This window comes from Amblyomma mixtum, chromosome 10, assembly GCF_055824585.1.
Source record: "Amblyomma mixtum isolate Tamu chromosome 10, ASM5582458v1, whole genome shotgun sequence".
In the NCBI taxonomy this organism is placed as follows: domain Eukaryota; kingdom Metazoa; phylum Arthropoda; class Arachnida; order Ixodida; family Ixodidae; genus Amblyomma; species Amblyomma mixtum.
Window position 1 is genome coordinate 56014348 of NC_143021.1, and position 19359 is coordinate 56033706.

General features: G+C 52.7%; 1 protein-coding gene across 1 annotated transcript in view; it reads right to left on the minus strand.

Annotated features, from left to right (window-relative positions):
* The window catches only part of LOC149325849 (PHD finger protein 12), a 74904-nt gene that overhangs the window by 7623 nt on the left and 47922 nt on the right, over positions 1-19359 (minus strand). Inside the window, exon 9 of the mRNA XM_089563153.1 lies at positions 17222-17304. Coding sequence (XP_089419279.1) covers positions 17222-17304 — 83 coding nt within the window. The remainder of the gene's footprint in view (positions 1-17221; positions 17305-19359) is intronic.

Here is a 19359-nt window from a genome sequence, read left to right on the forward strand (position 1 = left end):
GAGAGGTTCCATTTGTGTGCACGCTCGATTTTGAATTTTTGTTGCTGCTGTTGACAAAATTGTGTTTCAACAATTATTTGTGCTTTTGTGTCTGTATTGTACACTGCCATGTGCCTAGCAATGCATGGCCCCCGCGCTCAGCCGAAACGACAACAAAGTGGCCGTTGGTGCGTGAGGAGCTCTCGGGCTAGACCCGGCTTGGTGATTAAAACAGACCTCATTCTCGGTCACACATAACTGCACTTTTGAAAAGACTTGGAACAACACAGGGACGACACGAACTCGACACAAACACAGAGTTTGTGTCGCCCCTGTGTTGCTCCAAGTCTTTTCTCAAAAGCGCAATTATGTGTGCCCATGTTAACTACCAACTAGCCCAATTTGAAACCCTCTCACTCTGGGGTTCACCCCTACGTCTGCCCGCAGGGCCTCCCGGGTCATGGTAATTAAGAATGAAATATTTGCCTCCCACGTGCAGCCCCACCTCTCTAAGCAACGCATGAAAAGGCCTTGTGAATAAAAGGCAGTGATTGGCTCCACTGCGACCCTGATGCAAAGTGCACTAGGCCTAGCTACGCCCATGCGCAGTGCGCTGCCAGCAGAAAGTGCACACCTTGCGCAGGTGCGCCATGTTCGTGCTGCTAAGTCACAGACAGACTTACCTACTGCCATGTTTTGTATACTGAATTATCGATATAATGAACTATTCTGTGATCCTTTGCAAGTAAAGTTGAATCCCGCTTCAACAAAATTCACGGGACTGCGGAAGCTTCGCTGTCGTGAAATTGGGCCAGAATATTGACACATTGCATCGGATAGTTAATCAACAATGTTTATAAAAAAACTTGTAATAAATATTCAGTTTTGGTCTATCGCAGTTTCGAAATCAGCATCGTGGCGATTTTCTTGCACTGTAAATATGAATTAGCACAAATAGGAGTACAAATGGCCACTGTTCACTTTTAAACTCTTAATCAAAAATAGTACAGCCGGCTGTAAATAGTAAAAATGAAGAAATCCCCCTCTTTTACTACCGTCACGAAATCAAGGAGTAAAATAAAGCATTCACATGATTTTACTACTTTTCCAAGCAGGAGTATGTTGCCTTCAATACTCTTCAAGCCCTTTAGACACTCCTTAGGGTCTGCCCGCCACCTAGTGGCAGCTGCCGGTTCGCTGCACTTGCAGGTGACGCCTGCTCGCTTCTCGCCTCTGCTCTTGCTGCTTCACGCAAGTTTGCCATAATACAAATGGTTGGATCACCGCCGCTTTGCACAGATTGTGCCTGTGAAGCCTCCACTGTGTTCGCAGAACACTTGATGTTGCATCGCCTGCAACAGCAGTCTGCGAGAGGCTTAGCAAGCCTCGCTCCCCAGTCGAGCCAACATGGCGGTGTGTGAAGCATCGACCTCTCCGCAGCCGTCAGCTTGCCACCCACCCCTTTCCATGCGCTTGTGACATAAGAGACTGGACATCATCAACCTTAGTTGCAACATGCTGCAATGAGTGTCTCACTCAAGCCAGCAATGCATGCAGAAGCAACGAATGGTCATTCATTGTCCACGCAGCATACAAATGTTGGCGGCTGCCGTTTCGCTGCGCTGACATGGCGGTGTGGGTTTGAGTATCAATTTTTCTCGACACCGACGGCCCCTCGTTCGTTGTATCTTCATGTGAACTTGCAGTGATACAAAAGACCAAATTATAATCGTCGTGTATAGGGGTAAGCAGCACTGAACTCTCCTTTGATGTGTGGGGTTACTGGCACGGTTTGGACCCTGCACTCAGGGCCAACGCCACTCTGCTAGCTCGACCACACCTGTGGCCGCGAAGAACAACCCCACCGAGGAATAAGCCCGCAGGCAAAACCTTTTATTGGGATCTCCCAATGGCTTCCCTCGGTCGCGCTTAGGTAGCAACAGCAGGCAACAGGCACAGGACACAGGCACAGGAGACAGGCACAGAACAGTTCGGGTCACCTGGGCCGCCGCTGGTGTCACGTCCGCTCTCTCTGACGTCTCGGTGTCAACTCTCTGGCTCTCTGTGTCCCGTGCGCGCCCGAAACCGAGAGGGGTGGGTAAGGAGGGCTGCCCACGTGACGACGCATAGTCGCGGGCGCCTCCCCTCCGCTCCCTCTGCTGCTGCGCCTAGTCGGGGGCTGCCAGGGGAAGAGCCGCGGTAGGCCACGAGAGAGAGAAGGGTGCATCCGGCGGGCGAGGGGCAACATGGATCCCCACACCCTCCCTCTCTCAATAGTGACCTCCACCCACTGAAGCGAACTCGGCGGCTCAGCAGGTCCATGCCGCCTGTCCGGAGATTGGGCCCCGGGATGGCAGCTCTGCGTCTGGGGGAGCGGGCCAGACCAGGATGGCGCCCGCGAAAGCCGGCCTGCCCCGCATTCAGGCCACCCATCGTCAGCTCGCCCCGCGCTGCTCCGAAACCGCCGCCGATGTCGCGTGCGATGGTATGGGGGCGAAGTTCGGCGGCTCGATCCCCGGTCGCGCGCCGCTCTCCGGGGCCGTCGCTGAAGCCGGGGCCGTAAATCAGGGCAGCCGGCGGGGCTCGGTTCCTCCGAGCGGGCGTCTTGCAGTACGCCGGGTACAGAAACTCTACCGGCTTGTGTATCTACACAGGCATGGGGGGCACGAGACCTCTCGCACCAGGCTTTGCCGTGGTCGGCATAGGTCACATTCGACGATCTCGCCCAGTTCGGATATTGTGACGTCGGAGCAAGGACCTCCTTGCATTAGGTCCACCGTGCGCGATCTCATGCGTCTGGCGTTCTTTAGCCGTGGTCGGCATGGGTCACATTCGGCGATCTCGCCCAATTCGGATATTGTGTCGTCAGGGGCAAGGACCTCCTTGCATAAGGTCCACCGTGCGCGATCTCGCGCGTCTGGCGTTCCTTTGCCGCGTGCTCGATCTCGAACTGTTTTGGCAACCGACGCCGCCGTGTGCGTGATCTCACGCTTTCGGCATTCTCCCGTTGCCCCAGCGAGCTCGCTGGCTTCGGGTATTATAGCGATGCCTGCAGAGATCTCTCTGGGCTTCGCTCGCCTCTGCACAATCTTGTGCGGGTGGCGTTTCTGTTTCCACAGCAACCTCCCTCTGGAAGTACTGTTTCAGCTCTCCCACGTGAATGGGTCCGCTGATTCGGCCCGATCTCGGGTCTTTCAGCCGGTAGTTCAGCCGCGAAAGCTTCTCAGCGATCAGGAAGGGTCCCACCCATTTGGGCGCTAGACTGGCCGCGAAACCTGCGGTTGCATCGCTGAGTGCGTGATTGCGCTTGAGAACGAGGTCTCCCATCTGAAAGTCCACGTCTCTGTGTACGCGATCATAAGTGGCCTTTTGACTAGCCCTGGCCTTCGCGCGGCTGCGGTTCGCCTCCTTAATGGCATTTGCCAAACGCTCGCGCAATCGCCTTGCGTAGTCGTCAACATCTGCCGTGACTTCGCGGACACTCTCCGAACCATCAATCAGAATTGCGTCCATAGGCGTGTTCAGCTCCCTGCCAAACATGAGAAAAGATGGCGTGAAGCCGGTCGAGCGATTTGTGCTCGTGCGCAGAGCGAAGGAGATGGCGTCCAAGTGCTCGTCCCAATCATTGTGCGATCTCGCATATGCGCCCAGGAGCGGCTTGATATCTCGATTTCGGCGCTCGCTCACATTGGACTGGGGATGGTAGCACGTGGTTTTCTGCTGCCGGACACCCATTGCTGCACACGTATCACGGAAAATTTTCAAAGTAAAATACGTGGCATTGTCAGTGATCAGCCGCTTTGGGAAGCCTTGAATAACACCATCTGTCGGGCTAGTTGGTTGCGATCCATATGTATCAGCAGCGCGAACACCACACAGGAAGAAGATTCTTCTTAGATTCTTCTTCTTATTCACACAGCGCTCTTTACCTTCTTCTCCTTCTTCTTCCTGTGTGGTGTTCGCGCTGCTGATACATTTGGGAAGCCGTAACGGCAAAAAACTACACACAGCTTTGCCAGGATCTCCCGGGCAGTCGCTTTTCGCAGCGGGTACAATTCAGCGATCCCACTGAAGTGACACGTGACTACCAGCACGTATTTGTACCCTCGTTTGCTGCGCGGCAGCGGCCCCATCAAATCGCACGCCAGGATCTCCCAGGGCTTGGTGCTTAGGATGGGTTGGAGTAAGCCAGGTGCCTTTCCACCTCTAGGCTTTCTCTCTTGGCAGACGTGGCATGTTCGTACATATCTACATACGTCAGCCTTCATTCCCGGCCAGGTAGCGAACCGACAAAGCTTCTGCCATGTCTTTGGAGCGCTCCCGTGACCGTCTGTGTCGTGATAATGCCACATAGCGGCGCGCCGCAGTCTGCGCGGATTAACGGCTTTGAAACTCTCGTCCGAGGCCTCTTTGCCTGGCACGTATTTTAGCAAAGCTCCATCACGGTCTAGCAGGAAGTTCTCCAACTCACTCGCCGCAATACTAGCGACACTAGAGTTAGCGCCAACCACACTACCAGTGGCTTCACAGCGCAATTTGGCCTGACTCGTCGGAGTGTCTGCGTCTTCACTAAGACTATTGATCAACTCCTGACAGAATGAGTCTTCCTGCTGAGCCTTGACAAGCTCTTCTCTGCTGAACGCAACCTCGAGAGGGATCACCGATCCAACGAGGTGCACATGCTCTCGGGGCTTCGAAAACGGGGCACTCCCCGCAACGAGCTCCTTCCGCAGAGGGGGAGACAGTTGCCACTCTGCCTCCTCCTCGTCCTGGCCAGCCGGTTGGGTGTCAGTGACCGGCGCCCGTGACAGCGCATCTGCGACTACATTTGTAGTGCCTTTGCGGTAACGCAGTTCGAACTCGAAGCGTTGCAGTGGCAGGGCCCACCGCGCAAGCCTCCCGCTGGGCTCACGCAGGCATTTCAGCCAGGTTAAGGCCATATGGTCGGTCTCGACCGTGAACTTTGTTCTCTCTACGTACATCTCGAACCTTCGGAGTGCGTAGATGATGGCCAGGCATTCCTTTTCCATCGCTGAGTAATTGCGTTCTGCCGGCGTCGGGGCGCGGCTCGCAAATGCCACAGGTAGGAGTTCATGCCCCTCCATCTGAAGGAGTACTGCTCCCACCCCGATATCACAGGCATCTGTCTGGATAACAAATGGGCGGTTCAGGTCGGGCAGCTTCAAAGCTGCCGTCTCAGCGATAGCGTGCGAGAGCTGATAAAAGCTCTTTTCCTGCTCGTCTCCCCATATCCACGGAGAAGACTTTCTTAGCAATCTTGCCAAGGGCGCTTGCAGTCGCACACAGTTAGGAATGAAATGGCGATAGTATCCCACCATGCCAAGGTAACGGCGAACGCTGCTCGCATCTTTAGGCGCAGGAAACTCCAGGATCGCCCGAAGCTTCTCTGGATCAGGAGACACCTGTCCCCGTTTTACTCGATATCCAAGCAAGCTCACCTGAGTCTGGCAGATTTGCACCTTTGCGGGATTGAGCATGATGCCAGGCACCCTGAGATTTCCCAGGACATCTCTCAGGTGATCGAGGTGCTCCTCGAAAGTTTGAGAGTAGACGATCACATCGTCCAGGTATGCGAGAGCGTGATGCCATCTGGCGTCTCTGAGTACACGGTCCATCAGCCTTTGGAATGTGCTCGGAGCTCCGGACAAACTGAAAGGCATTCTCGTGAAGTGAAACAGAACTCTGTGACCCGTGAAGGCCGTTTTGCACTCGTCGCCCGGTCACATTTCGACCTGCAGGTACCCCTTGCTTGTGTCAAGAATCGAGAAGAACTTAGCACCACCGAGATTTGAGACGATCTCGTCTATTCTCGGGAAGGGGTACGCATCTTTCTTTGTGACCGCATTCAGCCGCCGATAGTCAACGCACAAGCGCCACGTGCGATCTTCCTTCGGCACAAGAACCACTGGGAACCCCCAGGGACTGGAAGAGTGGCATATGAGACCAGCATCGAGCAACTCCTGGAGCGCCTCGTCGATAGCTTGCCGTCTGGCAGCACTGACGGGCCTTGGGTTACATTTCCAGGGCAGCGCGTCACTCGTATCTATGCGGTGCTGCATCAAACTAGTGCATCCCGGCTGGTCCGTGAATATCTCGTCAAAGTCATCCAACAAAGACAAGAGGCACAGGAGGTACGTTCGAGCTGTGTCAGCGCACCGCATCTGCCAGTAAGTTGTGCATTTTCTCCCCCGACCTCGGAGGAAAACCGTGCTGACAGGCCGCCGCTGCCGATCTCGGCATTGGACGGGGAAACCCGCTGTCTCTTAGTTCGCCGACATCTGTCGGTACTGCATGCTTTCCCTTCTCTGACCTCGGAGGGGGAGCATTGAGGCGGGCCGCTGTTGCCGATTTCGACAGTAAGCGGTGCGGCCTTTGCTCGTCGGAGGTATTTCGCTCCTCCGCGGGCGTGTCGGCCGTGCGTTCTGACAACGATCTCGTTGCAGTCGGAGGGTCAACAAAAGGCCTCAGTGGGGCGCACGGGCTCTCCCGATAACCGCCACGGGCGATGTCTACAACCAGTCCAGTTTTCGCCAAGAACTCTCGGCCTAGAATAGCTGGCACTGTGAGACCAGGCAGGTGAACGAAACGCATTCTGCGCACACGCTGATCCCAGCGCACAGCGAGGCGAACGTCACCACAGGACCGCACCTCTCCGCTAGCTAGCTGGAGTGGCGTCCTTCGCTGTCGCAACCGAACGGACCTCTGCCGGAGCTGGGAAACGACCTCGTCTCCTATTAGCGAGATGCTTGCCCCCGTGTCCAGCAACGCCTTAAAGGTTCTCCCCGCAACTGCGAGGTCCATGAAAGGAGCAGGCGTGTTAGTTGGTTGGTTCTCCAACTTTGAATGCGGACGTGATGGGGATGGGCTCCCGAGCGTTGGTAGCCTCTGCCGGTGCTGCTACCGGCGGCCTGCCTCGTTTCCCGATCTCGAGGGGCAGTTTCTGGCTATGTGACCACTCTGGCCACAATTAAAGCAGCGCACAGATCTCCATGCTTCTTGCTGCGACGCTCGGGGTGTCTCAGTGGCACCTCGGCCATCCAGCCGTACACGGACCTCCGTGGGTGCTTTCTGAGCAGGTGTGGGCTTTTGCGGTGATACCCCGCAGATCTCCGGGGGTTGTGTATCAGCACTCCGCAGCCCGTACCTGTGGGGATCCAGAGCACGATCCGATATTTCGAACGGCGTCCGCTCGTTCCTGAACGCACCTGCCATGGGAGTGATCTCACCCCTTACCGCTGCAACGCCGCTCCAGGCACACCTTGGCTCGAGGCACTCCTCAGCCGGCGGTGGGGGCCGGTATTTACGGGCCGCTGAAATTTGAGCCTGAACTCGGCGCGCTTCAATGGCAAGCTCGTTCATATCGCTGCATCTGCAGCCCCTCAAGTAGAGGGAAAATGTCGGATGGCTCTGTCGGATGACACGTTCCACTTGCTCCGAACTCGGAGCTCCTGGGTCTGCATATTCATACAGCTCTTGCATTGCTGGTACGAACTCGACAAGCGATTCATCCGGGGCCTGTGTCCGCAGCTCGAGCTCTCGTCGCATACGCAGCTTGTAATCGTATGGAAGGAACTCCTACCTGAACAAGCCTCGAAAATCAGCCATGTTGCCCGCTGTGTGGCCAACCAACTGGTACCACCGGGCGGCTTGATCAACGAGTGCGACGGGGAGAACTTGTCTCAGAATCTCGCTCTCGCTCAGGTCACTCGCTAGCCCGTATCGGCGCAGGGCCAGCAGAAAGTCATTCACACTTTGCTTGTCGCTGTAGCCACTATAGTTCGGTAGTGGCACTCCGATCCGAGGGCCGGGCGAGCGCGCTCATTGCAAAATCTTCTGCAAAGCGTTTGCGAGGATGTTTGCGATGCTCTCTCCTTCCGCCGGGCACACTGCGCGCTCTTCAGCCATCTGGCTGAGTGCGCGTCCCACATTTGCGGGCGTAGTTAGAGCGGGGCCAACTGGCCAGCTTTTGTCTGAGGCGGGAAAAGGGTTGCCTTCGCCAACTGGCGGTGGCTTGTAGTGGTGCTCGGGACCTCTCGGAGCAAGGTGCGCTGCATCACCCTCTGCCATCTGGCGGGGAGCGCTGCCCACATCTGCGGGCGTTGACGCAGTTAGACCACCTGGTCTGAATGCGTGCGCTGGAGTTGAAAGGAGCGAGCAGCCAGCGCCAACTGGCAATGGCTCTACGAGCAGTCCAGGATCTCTTGGGCGGAAACGGTTTGCGAACCGCATCTGCGGACGCGCCTGAGACGTAGCGGAGTGTTTGAAAGCCACTGACACCTGACTTTGGCTTTCCTTGCTGGCCGGGAGCTCCCGGCGCGTAACCAGTTGCGCGATCCGCATCTGCGGGAGCGCCTGGGGACACATTCAGCAGAACGGAACTCCTGTAGCCACAGCCATCTGGCTGCTCCAGCTCGGAGTATTCACCAGGAACTCCTCGCGCAATATTTCGGACGCCAGCCGCATCTGCGGCTTCATGCATAGCGCCCGACGGACCTTGCGCTACCGCATCCGTGGTCGGTTTAGATGTGGCCACGGAAACGATGCTCGAGATCTCCCGAGCTTCACCACATACATCGGCCAACATCATTAGGTCCAGCAGCCCATAGCGCGGGCTGGTCATGTTGTTCTTCGTGAGCTAGCACCCCACCTGGAACTCCAGAGGGGCCCCACGTTGGTGCGCCAAAATGTGGGGTTACTGGCACGGTTTGGACCCTGCACTCAGGGCCAGCGCCACTCCGCTAGCTCGACCACACCTGCGGCCGCGAGGAACACCACCACCGAGGAATAAGCCCGCAGGCAAAACCTTTTATTGGGATCTCCCAATGGCTTCCCTCGGTCGCGCGCAGGCAGCAGGCAGGCAGCAGGCACGGGAAACGGGCACAGGAAACAGGCACAGAACCGTTCGGGTCACCTGGGCCGCCGCTGGTGTCGCGTCCGCTCTCTCTGACGTCTCACTGTCAACTCTCTGGCTCTCTGTGTCCCGTGCACGCGGCCCGTGCGGCCGCCGAAACCGAGAGGGGTGGGTAAGGAGGGCTGCCCACGTGACGACGTGTAGTCGCGGGCACGTCCCCTCCGCTCCCTCCGCTGCTGCGCCTAGTCGGGGGCTGCCAGGGGAAGAGCCGCGGTAGGCCACGAGAGAGAGAAGGGTGCATCTGGCGGGCGAGGGGCAACATGGATCCCCACAGATGCCACAGATGTGCATGCACTTAACGACGCTCCCTCTTCAGTGTGCGAAGACTGTGAACCCGGGTGCGCCGAGACGAAAGGCTTCATCGTCGCCGGAGAAGCCCACTCGCACAGTGGCCATTACGTAAGTATCTGACAAATTTGTTGTTGCATGCGGCTGAAAAAAAGAGTGTGGCAGTACAGTCGTGGCTGTTTACGTTAATATGTACAACTGGAAGTATGGTCAATTTTCCCAAATTTTCTCCATGTATTTTTATGCCCCATGAATATGGAAAAGCTGTACAGGCAGTGAGCAGGTGAAAATGAACGGCCATTAGGGCTCATGAATTTTTGTCACGTTATTACAGTGAAAGCTCGTTAAATCGACCCCCGTTAATTCGGATAATTCGACGCGCACGCAAGGTCCCTACAATTATACATAGGAGTCTATGGGGCGAAATTCTCGTTAATTCGAACAAATTTTGCCGTGCGTCGGTTAATTCGACTCCACTCCGCAGCCCGCCAAGCCGGTGCGCCGAGAGCAAAAAGAAAAAAACACTGCCACGAGCGGCGCTACTGTGCGGCTGATAGGCCATCCGTACGGTCATCGTCATCAGCAGCGTGAGAGAGGGCGAGGGAAGCGAGGTTAGCGGCGGCCGAAGCGGCTGGCGTCTTCGTTTTGGCGTGTGTCGTCGATTCCACGTGTTCTCACTGCTACAATCACGGTTATTTAACCATAAGGCGGCGCCTTTTTTGGTAATTGCTTTGTCAGCGTGTTTACTGCGCTGCTTGTTGTTGCTGTTGCGACTGAGAGAAGGATGAAAAGAAATTGCATGGGCCTGCCTACTGGCTCAGCCGAGCCACCACTGCTGCCGCGTGCAGATAGAGGAGAGTTAAAAGATCAGAGGAAAGATAAAGAGAAAAGATAAGACGCGCATCGCAGCAACAACCGCGGCTGAAAAAACAGATAAGCGGCCGACGCCGCGCTCGCTTCCCCTCCTCCCCTAGCGCGGAGTGCCTGCGGGCCTCGCCTCTGTGTCCTGTCAGCTGACCGAGGATGAAATAATTGAAGTGACAGGCGCTGACGACAATTCGTCGGAAGGTGACGATTGTGGGCAGTTGTCCCAAATGCCGAAGTACCCAGTGAAAGAAGCTGCAGAAGCCTTGTCCGTGCGGGAGGACTTCTGTGAAGAAATCCCTGACGGTGAGTGTGCCGCGGAGCACCTGGCAGCTGTTACAGCTATCTTAGTCGCTCAAATTTGCTCGAAAAAGCAGACGACGATAACAGATTTCTTTGCCAAATAAAGGTACGTCCTGTTGCAGAAAACATTGTTTTTTGTAGTGCATTCGATAATTCGACATTCAGATAATTCAGAAATTTTTCGCGGTCCCGTCAGTGTCGAATTAACGAGCTTTTACTGTACGAGCAGTGATATTCGGAGGAGTATCTAACCACCTTTCCGGGAGTGCACTACGCGACGAGCCACTCCTCTCCGGGTGTTTTGTTGTGTACAGTGTGGCACTTCGAACATCTCTGAATCGCATACTAAACGCACAAGCTACATTTGCTATCAAAAGTAATATTTTTTCCACACACATTTTAAAGCACCCTTGCTTTTGGCGAACAAGAATCCATACTTAGACTGTGCTGCCTGGAGGCATTTCGGCGGGGACTATGCGTGTGTTCGCCTGCGTCACTGCGCGCTGAGTAGCAGTCGCATGTACTTCGAAATTGATCCTTTAGACGACGTGCCAGAAATGCAGTTGCTCTGATTCTTCGAAGATGTTTGACGTTTTGAGAGGCGTGGAACAAACATATCGGTAAAGTGTCGTTCTGCTGAGACATCCGCCAAGAACCACCGACACTCGTAGTGGCTGTATATGGTTAGTGCCGGAGTGCAACAGACGGGTGGAAAAAAGAAAACAAAAAGAAAACGTTTGTCACGATGCTCCCCTGTGGCGCAAAAGTGAGACTAGAGTACACGCTAGCCAGCATCAGGCTTCTTGCAAAGCACACTGGGCGACAGTGGGCCTCTTCGATTTACCGCACTCGGGCAGCCCGCTGGCTGCCAGAAACTTCGCCTCTGACAGGAAAAAGCATCATGATCACATGGGCTGGTGGCCACCGGAACCATCCAGCCGGCAGTCACAGCGGCAAACAAGTCGCGAATCACGGAGGGCAGATGCTCTCTCTAGCTTCATGTTCTGCTGTGTTTCATTGCCACGCACGCGTACGGCAGAAATAGGCTGCTTGGGATCGAAAACAACGACCTTAAGTTATTGAGGGCTGCGTGCCGCAGACAACAGAACAAACAGCTGATCATGCTCGCACCCGTATACATCGGCGACGACAACACGAGCATGTGCCTTCGGTGCAATCCTCACAATCATGCGATGAGCAATTGCAATCTAACGTGTTTCAGTCGACACTACATAGGACAAAAAAACTGCCTATGCGTTGCTTATCAAACGACACGCTGTACTCTCGGATTATTGCGCGTTTGTTTACAACGCAGTATGACTGCATGGTATGACCGCCGACGATCGACCCTGCATGGTGACTGACTCTACTGCGGTCGTTGCAATTTATATGCTCAAGGACTGCTTCCTGTAAGCTGTAATCAGAAAAGAATCGGGATACGTTCCGTTCAACTGTAGTCTGTCGGCCGCCAGCTTTTGCTGCGGACAGGGAGTGCACGCATAATCTCGACAAAAGCGCATATCAGTTTGTTGGACGTTCACCTAGAACAAGCAGGTGTACTGAATAAATTTAGCTGCATATCGTAGTATCTGTAATAACACATCTTTACTGCAGAGAACTGGCACTGGAATGAAAGGCGCTACAATCATGCCCTGCGTGTCGGCGCCTCACGTACTGCGTGCGTGTGCTTGCATGATGATAAGCGCTGAGAGATTCTTTTTTTCTCTTCCATGAGCCAAATGCGATGAGTGCCTTCCTGTGGTACTTCTCAGATATTTCGAGCATATGTGGCAGAAGGCCCGAGCATCAAGCTGTACAACAGTTGGTGACGACAGAATTGGTACTCGATCGGCTGCTGTAATAGTGACAAGTGTGTGGCCACATATGTGCCCACAGAGATGCCTCGAGCACATTGCTCGTGAGAGCTTTTAATAAAGGACATGTTTCAGTCAAGCGTTTTTCAAAGAATTTCAGCCTTTGCACTGCGCACAACGCAATGAAGACCATACGCTCTCATATTGTGCTCAACTGACACCTTGCAAAACACGTTCAGCACATGCATATATGCACACGTCTGAGCGCGTACTTGGAACTGGAATCTGCGGCTGCTCTCATGAAAGGCCTCGAACGCCATCGCAATAACATCCGGGTGCATGAAATTAGCAGCCGAAATATTTTGTGAATCAGAAGTATGCGATCGCAATATTAAGCAAGCATTTGTGCTTGCGAAGTGGTGAGACGATCGAAATATGATCGCGCATAAGCACGCAAAACATATAAATAAATAGCGAGAACTACTGCAAAGGGTGCAGGCTGCACAGACAATGTGCAATGTGGACTAGTCGAAACAAGCGCCTGCATCGCACAAAACATTGCATGAAGAACCGTGGTCCTTCTAGTCCATATAAAGATGGCCGGATCAAGCTTCCCGATATCATGCACCTCTCCGTCGTCTGCTAGTTGCCCGAGCGCTGCCAGCACAAAGTCGTGCTCAAAGAAGCCTCGAAGAAAGCGCTCTGGAACTAGCCACCGGTTAACATACAACGCTTAACATTTTCGCAGATTTCCATTGACACAACTGCTTCGCATTGAAATGAACGCTTAGAGCTCGTTTCCGTTATGCCTTCGTCAGTGAAGCGAGCGAAAAATCCGAAAACCGCCTTGCACCAACAACTGCGGTTCGCAAGTGCGGAGTCCAGGCAGCCAGCAAAACTGTCGCAGGTAGTCGTGCGCTGCATCGCATCTTTATGCGCACATGACTGCACATTAATTCCGATTCTCCAGGGAATTTCAGCAGCACTATTGAAAGTGAGAACTGTCTTTGGCAGTCATTTTTGGTGAAACCTAATGGGGAGTACGTGGACACGTAAAAAAAAATCAGGTCCTTACTCAGAAAAATTTCACTGAAGCGGAACCTCGCCCTGAAAACTGTTCGTTGTGGGGAGAAATAATTGGATTGCCTAGTATGGTATGGTCTGCTGACGGGAAATCGGAAATAATTCATTGTGGCGGAAATTTCACTGTCGTGGCTGTAGTGGCTGCGCGCAGACCGATAGCAACACGCGCGCTACTGGGATACGCCCTTTTGATAAGGGCTTATATACCGCGGCACCGAGCGCTGTCACGGCGCTTCGTCCTAGCTTGTCACTGAGGGCGTCCCAGCTCTGCTGATGCTCACCAATAACTTTGTTAGATGGAATAAAGAAATTCCATCGGCACACTTTGCTGCAACTTCGTGGCTCTTCCTTGAATGGAAGAACACCCCAGTGCTGTATGTTGTAACGAGGTTCGACTATGATATATCCGGGATGACCTGTACTTGGCTGCATCTGGGGCACTTGGCACCAGTGGCGTAGCCAGAAATTTTATTCGGTGGGGGAGCTCATGTTGCAGCGCGGCCTCCTCATAGAATTTGTAGAGGGATAAAACGCAATAATAATAAATGCATTGCCATATTGAGAATGCCATTGTGTATTAGATAACGCTACCCACTGTCTAGACAAGTAAAAGATGCATTTTTTAAAATAAAAGAATGCATTTCTACGCGTTAAAAGCCGTGGCAGACGTAACTGGTATCAATGCTTCCATGTTTTTGCAGTAATAAGTGAAGAGAATATCACACGAAGTCTAGAACTATATAAGTACAAAACTAGCAAAGCAGTGCATGCCGCTGATATGAAAAAGTAAAGGCCATGAAATGAGCAAGTAGAGGACAAATATTTTAATGAACGTTTGTCGTTCGAGACCTTTACATTTTTGTACATATGCAACGGCCAGGGAAAAATCCCAATGACGCTGTCCTTCGTTCGAGTGTACTGCGCTGCAGCAGCAGCTGCTACTGGTCGTAATGCGAGTAATTGTACTGAAATTTTAGTCGCAACAGTGCACATGTATAATCGAGCAGTTCTACAAACTACACTTTAGAAGTGCAAAGATAAAATCGAGTATTAGAAATGCAAAGATACAACTTGATAAAGAACAAAAAAGTGTCCCTCGAAACAAAGTCACTAAATGTACAGTAAACCCTCGTTAACTCGAACTCTTATATCTCGAAATATCGGTTAAGTCGAAAATTTTTTACGCCGCGCCTTCACCCCCCATACGTGCTATGTATTTGCTACCCTTTATCTCGAAGTATTTTTCGGGCGCAGTACGGATATCTCGAAATTTTGACCGGGAGGATTGAAGGCAAAGGCCAATTCCGAAAGGTGAAACAGGCTCCGAGCGAGCGCTTGGTTCCTGCTAAGTGCCGAACGCGGTAACAATCGAAGTGTGAATACAAAATTCCCGCGGACGCAGCGGTTTTCCGTCAACCTCGTCAAGCAACATTGGGAGAAGTCACGTGCGCGCCGCTTGCTCGCGAGGTAAGCCTCGTGGGCTTATCGGGCGATCTCCTCTCTAGTCCGCTGCCCTTCGCGTGTGTGTGCACAAGCGCTCGAGCGGTTTTTCGTCGAGCTGCGCCTTGACTTCGATTTTTGCTGCGTGTGTGTTTGTGTGTGGTGTGCGCAACGGACGACGATGTCTCGCCCGAAGCAGTGCAAATCCCTGACGCTGGAGAAAAAAGTCGCCTTAATCAAGGAAGTGGACAAAGCAGTTAGGTCCAAAACAAGCATCGCCAAAGAATTCGGCATTCCTTTGTCGACGCTATCGACAGTACTGAAGAACAGGCAGAAGGTCCTGGATGGCTTCGAGCAAAGCTTCTCTAGCAAGCGGAAACGGATTCGGGCCTCGAAATTCCCGGACGTCGAAGCAGCACTCATGTTGTGGCTCCAGAATGTGAGGGCAGCCAACCTTCCCGTGACGACCCAAATGATGGTGGAGAAGGCAGACGCTCTGGCATTGCAGATGGGCCACACAGACTTCAGCTGCAGCAATGGCTGGTTTGAACGATTTAAGCAGAGAAATAACGTGGCCTCGAAGCCTATCCACGGCGAAAGCGGGGCCGTCGACGAAGGAGCTGCAGACACCTGGCGCAACCACCGCCTCGCCGAGCTGCAAAAGGCTTACGCGGACAAAGACATATTCAACCTAGACGAAGCAGCCCTCTTTTATAAGATGCTGCCTAGCCGCACATACACGCCCAAGGGAGAAGCGTGCTCAGGCGCTAAGCAGAGCAAGGACAGAGTTACTATACTTTTTGGAGCCAACGCCACCGGTGATGAAAAGCTACCGCTGCTCGTTATCGGTAAGTCGCTCAACCCGAGGTGCTTTAGAAATGCACGGCTCCCGAGAGATTTGACCTACCGCGCGAACAAAACCGCGTGGATGACGGCAGCGCTTTTTGAAGAGTATGTCCGGGCTCTTGACCGCAAAATGGCGAAGGACGGTCGGAAAGTGTTGTTCGTCGTGGACAACTGTCCCGGTCACGGGAAAATTGACAACTTGGAGGCAGTCGCGCTGGAGTTCCTGCCGGCCAATATGACGTCCGTGCTCCAGCCGATGGACCAAGGAATCATCGAGACTGCTCGCAAGTACTATAGGAAGAGCCTGCTGCACCGAATTTTGTGTTCTTACGACAGCGGTAAGAATTATGAGATAGATTTGCAGGGTGCAGTCCACCTCATCGCTGAAGCCTGGCGTCAAGTCCGTGCATTGACAATTGCGAATTGTTTCAAGCACGCAGGATTTTCTCGGGCCGAGATATCGCTCGAACCGGGCACTGACGAGTTCAGTGGTTGCGATGAACTTTGCGTCGAAGTTCGCAAGGCAACTGGCTGCGCCAGTGATGACAAAGATGGCGATGTCACATTTGAAGAATACGCTCTATACGAGCTAGACGTGCCCACCACCGGAATGCTGTCCGACGCCGATATCATTGAAATGGCAGTGAACGACGGAGATGATCACGTTGACGAAGAAGAGCCTCGGGAGGTGCCGACAGCCGCTGAAACGAGGAATATGCTCCGCTTGCTCCGCAACAAAGTTGAGTGCAGCGGCGGCGACGAACGGCTCATGCGGTGCATTCGCCAGCTCGAAGACTCTTTTCTCGGCCCAAATGCGAATGCGAAGCAGGCAAGCATCACGAAGTTCTTCTTTCCAAAATAAAAAAATTCAGTTCTTTCTCCGAATTCTTTTGCGTTTATTACAAACGCCCCCATTGTGCATTGGAGCGTTTGTCAGCAGTACTGGTTGTTACGGGCTTCCTCAGTGACCCGGGCACTGATATTTTCGGCATTTTGCTTAACTCGAAACTCCGCTTATCTCGAAATTTTTCCCGGATTTTACAACTTCGAGTTAACGAGGGTTTACTGTATATAGAAAACCTCGCAACAAGATATTTAAGTACATGTATGTCTCTATTAAATCTGCATATCTAAGCAAAAGTCACTCTGTATAATGCGTCAAACAAGGCAAATAAACATCTTGCGCAATCACAGATAGTGAACTTTACACACGGAAAGACAGACGATCCAGGGAAGAACTAAACTGTGGCAGCAGAAGTAGCGATATGTACTTGGGCCATGCTGCAGTCGGTGACAATTCGAAAAAATTTCGGGGGGGGGGGGGGGGGGGGGGGGGGGGGCTGAAGCTCCATAAGCACCCCCCCCTGGCAACGCCCCTGCTTGGCATACATGTTGAGGGGTCCCTCAACACAGGTCAATGGCAGTCCAAATGTCAGCTATGCCGTCCCCATTCTACACGGTGACAATAAGCCCACTGACATGCAACAGGTGGGGCCAAGGCCACCTATGCCTGTAACCGCTAGTATAAGAATGACTTTGCTACAGTGGAGTTGCACTTTGGTGGAAATGAGCAGGCAGCACACGAACACAGGAGCCTGCACAGGCACTGCCCCACACACCTTTCTCACTCCAGTCGGCCCCACTGAGGCCCCTGTAAAAAGCAAGGACGCACCTCATCGAAGAAGATGCAGGCGTGCTTGGCAGAGACAAAGTCACAGTGGCCAAAGTCCCCGAGGCACACATCCATGTCAGCACCTGCAAGGTGGCGGACGGGTAAGCACACACACCTCTGCATGCCCCAACATGTCCCAAGTGACATCACACGCACAAAGACAAACCCAACGCAGTGTCAACACCTTGTGCCAGCACAGAATATGCATCCCCCATTTGGAGCCCTAATCAAATCTATTGGTTAACATCACTAGAATCGCTACAGAACCGAGCCACTAGATTCATATCATCACATCATCTTTAAAAGCAGAATTCAGCCCAACAAACCTTGCCTGTCGTCGTCGCATCGCCAGTACGTGCTCATTTCAGAAGTTTTTTCACAGCTCATTGCGTATTCCACCCTACATTAGCCGTCCAGCACGCATTTCACTCCGACCCTGCAAGTTTCCCGTCCACAGACTCATACCACAGCGTTTGCTGCTTCATTCTTTCCTCGTTCAGTCAAAGACTGGAACGGCCTTCCATACGACGTCACTGCAACCACCTGCCCATCCTCATTTTTTAATTGTATAACTGCCATATTTATAATGAATAAACATTTTTGTACATAAAGTTTGATTTTATCTGTACCCCACCTTACATAATACCGCTAACTGAGGGGGTCTTTAAGGTAATAAAGTGAAGTGAAGGTGTGCCCTACGGCAGAAGGCATACCCACTGTCACACACTGCACACTCTCGGCATTACACCAACATCCTGTACAGCACCCGATATTTCTGTGGGAAGTGAAGCTAGGCGAAATTTGCTGGATAGGTTTCCAGTGCTATAAATGCTGCCAGGTTCTGTAGCCAGTGTGGTCTGCACACAGCCAGACCTGCTCAGCAGACAGCCTTGCATTGCCCCCTCGACATCACCATTTGGAGAGAATGTCTTTCAGAGTGGCAGGCGCATAACTGAGCTCACACTAATTACGTGGGATATGCGAAAATTCCCAGTTTGAACGCCTTGAATGAAACACCCAAAGCCAGACACTCGAGAAGCTCCTCTAGAGGACCAAGTGCAGAAACATGGACGTCATCACCAGATCGAGTCCCCTGCAGTCCTCATGAAAAACTTCTTACTGGCACAGCTGTTTCAAAGCTTTGTTTTGGTTTTCTTGCTGTTCATACCACTGTGCAAATATCCACACCTTCTGCATAGATAATATGTTTCTTCTGATGCACAGCATTTATTTTTAACACGTTTTGGCGGGCCAGTTGGTTAAGCATCTTGAATAAACAGCGCGAACGACGGCAAGCAAAAGAAACAAGGGATTGTGAATGGGCAAAGAAAGAGAAAAAACAGTGCGTACCGCTATATCGTGAAACTACAGTCATTGCCAAAAACCAGGAAAAAACTGCAAGGGAAATTACTGAGGTAGTCGAGGGTTTGACGGCATACCGTCTGGTCAGGAATCATGGTGATGAGGATTGCTGGTCACTGGCCAAAGTGAACAAAGATGGAAAGACGTTTCGGGAGTGCTACGGCTTCCTTGTTCACTATGAAGCAATCGGCGCACGGATATATGAAGGACAGGCTCCCTCGTGAAAGGTTTCCAGGCGTAGTGTATGAAATTGACTGCGCCGATTGTTCATCAATATATATTGGTGAGACAAAGGACTTTAGGAGACGCCTGAGAGAGCACCAGAACGACGTCCGAAACCAGAAAGTAACATCTAACGCCATCGCCGGGCATGTGCAAGAATCCGGCCACGAGATTAACTGGGATCAAGTAAAGATATTGGCAACAGAAAAGAACACATCAGCACGGCAGAATCTTGAGTCGCTTATCATACAGACATTGTCTAACACACTAAACAGGAATGACGGGACTCTGCATCCTATCTATGCTAAATCAGTAAAAACGCTACTGAGTGCTACAAAAGGACGGATCCGTGCGCCGACTGCTTCATAGTGAACAAGGGAGCCGTAGCGCTCCCGAAACGTCTTTCCATCTTTATTGGTTTTGGCCAGTGACCAGCAATCCTCATCACGAAATTATTGAGGCCTACAACATATTGAAGCAGGAAAATGCATGCATCAGCACTCCCTCGCTAACACTGCTGCAAAAAGAGCTGTCACTCCTGGAGGCTGATAATC